This window comes from Cryptomeria japonica, chromosome 1 (genome assembly GCF_030272615.1).
Source record: "Cryptomeria japonica chromosome 1, Sugi_1.0, whole genome shotgun sequence".
Lineage (NCBI taxonomy): Eukaryota > Viridiplantae > Streptophyta > Pinopsida > Cupressales > Cupressaceae > Cryptomeria > Cryptomeria japonica.
In genome coordinates this window covers 248200679-248205698 of record NC_081405.1, presented here as the reverse complement: position 1 = coordinate 248205698, position 5020 = coordinate 248200679, and the positions used below count along the sequence as shown (strand labels likewise).

General features: G+C 38.0%; 1 protein-coding gene across 1 annotated transcript; it reads left to right on the top strand.

The window, feature by feature from the left end:
- Nucleotides 1–1245: 1245 nt before the first annotated feature.
- LOC131079758 (LRR receptor-like serine/threonine-protein kinase RGI5) lies at nt 1246–3864 on the top strand. The gene has a single exon (XM_059209507.1). The coding sequence runs from the start codon at nt 1246–1248 to the stop codon at nt 3862–3864; it is 2619 nt and encodes an 872-aa protein (XP_059065490.1).
- The last annotated feature ends 1156 nt before the right edge of the window (nt 3865–5020 follow it).

Genomic DNA, 5020 nt, shown 5'->3' with positions numbered 1-5020 from the left:
ATCATCAAAATAAAGTGAGATTTTTTTTATAATTTAAATATCATACTTTTTAATAATCAAACACATTCTTGAAAAACGTGAAATATTTGGAAAGATGTGATAATTTCAAAAGTTTAAATTCTATATTGTTTTATAATAATAATGACTTGCTTTTTATCGTGTTCTTAAAGTTTTCCTCCCCCACATACCCGTAACAAGTTTAGTCGATGTGCTCCCCACTTGTAATTGACGTGGAGTGAGGAAAATAAACTTTCACTACTTTTAAACCAGCTCATACGCATTGAAGGACTATAATTATTATTTACACCATTCCATATGCGCGGTGACTAACGTAATTGTGCTTTTGACCTTAGCCAATACGCTCTGTTATGAGGCAATTGACGCGTAACGAGGGAAATAAACTCTCACAAATAAAGTTATACAATCTCTCAGATAAATTTTAATTGAAACTAATTTGGTTGGTATTAAAAAAGTGAAAGTCTAGAAGTGGAAATGGAAGAAAAACTCTATAGCCACAATAATTTGGTTGGTATTAAAAAAGTGAAAGTATAGAAGTGGAAATGGAAGTGCTTATAACTAAGGTTTCAGGGCCACATCAGCATGTTTTTTGTCAAGGTGTCCAAAACAGCCCCCTAAAAAAGTGAGACCAATAGACATGCAAAAGAGACCCCAATAGTTGTGCAGCTGATATGGCATCACCTGATTGGTTACTTTTTACAATATTAGTACGTTTCTTAACAACTATTGGTACATTTCCTAACAACTGTTGGTACATTTCTTAACAAAAATTGATATATTTTGTTTCAAACAATAGATTTTATTTGTTCAATTTTTAGAACAAAAAGTATCAACAACCCTCACAACAATTAGTACATACTCAACTACTTTATCCTCTCCCCTAATCGTGTTCTTAAAGTTTTCCTCCCCACATACCCGTAACGAGTTTAGTCGATGTTCTCCCCACTTGTAATTGACGCGGAGTGAGGAAAATAAACTTTCACTCCTTTTAAACCAGCAACCAGCTCATACGCGTTGAAGGACTATTAATTATTATTTACACCATTCTATACGCGCGGCGACTAACGTAATTGTTATTTCGACCTTAGCCAATATCCTCCGTTATGAGGCAATGGACGCGTAACGAGGAAAATAAACTTTCACAAATAAAGTTATACAATCTCTCAGATAAATTTTACTTGAAACTAATTTGGTTGGTATTAAAAAAGTGAAAGTCTGGAAGTGGAAATGGAAGAAAAGCCAATGGAGGTAGCAATTCTTCTGTATCTGATCTGCTTGTCAATTTCAATTACCAGTGCGACTGCAGCCTTAGATTACATCAACAGCTCATATTCTCATGGGGATAATAAGCTAGACGATCTCCGTGGCCACAAAATCAATGGAAAGTTTCTTGTTGAAGAACCTAAATGGAGCGGTGGTGGAAGTGACAAGAAGGATGTTGAAGCTCTCTTGTCCTTCCGGAAAGCAATTACAAATGACCCAACTCAATTTCTCTCCGGGTGGACTGCTGACAATGCAGACAAGGTGTGTTCGTGGAATGGTATTTGGTGCAGAAGTCGCACCAAAAGAGTAGTCTCCATTATCCTCCCTAACAAGGGATTGGAAGGTACCATCTCACCGTCCTTAGGAGACCTCTCCTTGTTGCGCACTTTGAATCTATCCCGTAATAACCTCACTGGAAGGATTCCAGAACAACTTGGGGAGCTCAAAGTTTTAGGGTCACTCGACCTGAGCAGGAATCTGCTGTGGGGATCTATCCCAATAACTCTGGCTAACTGCACGCTACTTCAGTGGATTAGGCTTTCATGCAACAAACTGACAGGGAACATACCAACAGAATTTGGTGGCCTGGCCAAGTTAGAGCACCTCCGGCTGTCCAACAATACTTTGGGTGGAAGCATTCCAACATCTTTGAGCAACTGCACGTCCCTCCAAGGTATATCCATTGCCTATAACAATCTCCGCAGTTCAATTCCTTCTGTTTTGGGTTCGATAAAAAATCTCCAGTATATTTTCTTGGATGGCAACTTTCTAAGTGGTCCCATACCGTCATCTCTTAGCAACTGTTCTCAATTGTCGGACATCGAAGTCTCCGGCAACAACTTATCAGGGAGCATACCAACAGAATTTGGTGGCCTGGCCAAATTGGAGTTTCTCTTGCTGTCCAACAATCGTCTGGGTAGAAGCATTCCATCTTCTTTGAGCAACTGCACTTCTCTCCGATTTATATCCATTGGCTATAACAATCTCACCGGTTCAATACCTTCTGTTTTGGGTTTGATGAAAAATCTCAAATATATCTACTTGGAAGGAAACTCACTAACCGGTTATATCCCACCTTCTCTTAGCAACTGTAGTCAGTTGTCCTTTATAGCACTCTCTCACAACAGCCTAACAGGAAGCATTCCCCAGGAACTAGGATCGCTTCAGCAATTAGATCGCCTATATCTGCAGTCTAACAGATTCGAAAACAGAATTCCTCCAGACCTGGGTAATTGCTCTTCGATGAATATTTTGTTTCTGGGGGATAATCCTTTACTGTCAGGTAAAATACCACCTGAACTGGGAAATTTGAGAGAGCTTCACCAGTTATCAATGTATGGGCAACCTAAGGTTGAGGGTTCTATTCCTCCTGAAATAGGGAATTGTAGCAGACTACTATGGCTGGATCTTGGATGGAGCAGAATTACCGGGAGGGTGCCCAGCAGCATATTCAATCTCCCTCTCTCAACTCTTGCCTTGGAGGGAAACCAAATTGAAGACAGGCTAGAAGAATCGTTCTTCAATATCACCATGCTGGAATATTTGGATCTTAGCTTTAACAGGTTCTATGGAACAGTTCCGAAATCAATTAATAAGTCTACATCCCTGACGAAGCTGAGTCTGTCAAACAATTCATTGCATGGAAATCTACAAGTAAAATTTCCACATTCGTTGGAAATTATATCTGCTCATTCTAACAACTTCTCTGGAGATCTGCCGGCATCCTTGGCTAACTGCAGGAATCTTCAACATTTGGATTTCAGGAAAAACAGATTAACAGGTGAGCTCCCTGGGTATGTTGCAAATTTTCAAGAGTTGAGAGTTTTAAGCCTGGGATACAATTTACTAGAGGGAGGTATTCCTGCATGGATCACAAACCTCACCTACTTGCACCTGCTAGATTTGTCAAACAATAAATTCGTTGGAAACATTCCATCCCACCTCCAAACTCTCCAGGGATTTGTTGCTGCGAAGGTAACTGAGTCAAAAATTAACCAGGATATGACAATTGCAGCAAAGGGAAATGAGTACCGCCTGGAATATGTGATAGAAGCAAACACCATATTAGACTTATCAAACAATCATCTCAGCGGGGAAATACCAGAAAGCATAGGGAGCCTGACTGGTCTGAGGCTGCTAAATCTGTCTGGAAACCTTCTGGAGGGGAAATTGCCACCATCTCTTGGAAATATCTCTACTTTGGAACAGTTAGACGTGTCTAGAAATGCCCTAAGCGGAGGAATTCCGCAGGACCTATCTAAACTGACCATGTTGGCGTCCTTGAATGTTTCCTTCAACAGACTGTGTGGAATGATACCAAGTGGGACGCAATTTGACACTTTCAACGAGACATCTTTCCTGGAAAATCCTCCGTGTTTGTGTGGGCGCCCCTTGCAAAAGTGCCAACAAAGTAACAAAACTTCAACAACAGGGGAGGAGAAGAGATCATTGCTGAGCATTGTAGAAGAACGCGTGTCACTGATAGCATTGGGTCTGGGATTTGGCATTTCGTTTGGCGGAACGATCTCTCTTATTAGTGGAAGCGACAAAGTTAAGCATTTGCTTCACGGCTCTCAAGGTTAAACGCTTTTAGTAATTTCCCATCAAACAGAGTCTGAGAAGGATACAAGTTGTTTCTAATACTTTCGTGCTATTTATACTGTGAGTGCAGTCCGTGATTTTAGGTTTGCTAGTAGCTATCGTATGGTGATATTTCTGTATTTTATCTGTTTTTATTTGGTTTACTGGACGACTGGTAATGGGCAATGGGCAATGTTCTTTCAATGTATGCCCAAATCAATGTCAGTCCAGAAATTAATAGATTGGCATGGATAGTCCATAAAACTTGCCTGGAAATGCAGAAGCATAATCAATCCAATATAGTTGCTTTCTTGGTTATTCGCGCATAAATATATACAGTATGATTTTATTTAGTTTTTGCTTTTACTATGAGTTCTCCTTAAGCTTAATGGTAAATGTCGAGAACAGAAGATCCCTGCAAACTGGATCTGTTAAAGGGGTTACATTAAATGGCTCATTTAAACTTGGTAGGATACGTTCCAAGCTTGTAGTTTACATGCATTTAAACTTGGTAGGTGACATTAAATGGCTCATTTAAACTTGCTAAGTGACATTAAATGGCTCATTTAAACTTTCATGTCTCTGTAACAGACTAATGTTTCATTGGTATCTATGCTCCTAATCGAATGTTTCATTGGTATTTCAAGAATAGGTTAATTTGATTTCGTAATTGATTCTTGTGCGTTAGATTGTTAAGAAATGATAAAAATACAATTGAAATCTATTTTATGCATTCCATTTTTTTTATTGTCAAAATCATATTTATTTTTAACATCTCTTCTAAAATTAATAAGCTCTTTATTTTTATTTTTTTTCCTAAAAGCTGTCTTGATGTTAGGTTTTAGATGATTTAACTATTTTGATTATATTCTACTATTGAGATTGGCCTTGTAAGATTTAAAACATGTTTAATAGATTGTGCAAAGAATGCTTGCAAAATATGTTTTAACTTTTTAAATTGTAAAGATGAAAAGGAAAACATTGATGTTAGGTTTTAGATGATTTAACTATTTTGATTATATTCTACTATTGAGATTGGCCTTGTAAGATTTAAAACATGTTTAATAGATTGTGCAAAGAATGCTTGCAAAATATGTTTTTAACTTTTTAAATTGTAAAGATGAAAAGGAAAACATTGTAGTAGTAATGCATATCATTT

Coding starts and splice junctions, on each gene's coding strand:
- LOC131079758 (XM_059209507.1), top strand. CDS start 1,246: ATGGAAGAAAAGCCAATGGAGGTAGCAATTCTTCTGTATCTGATCTGC.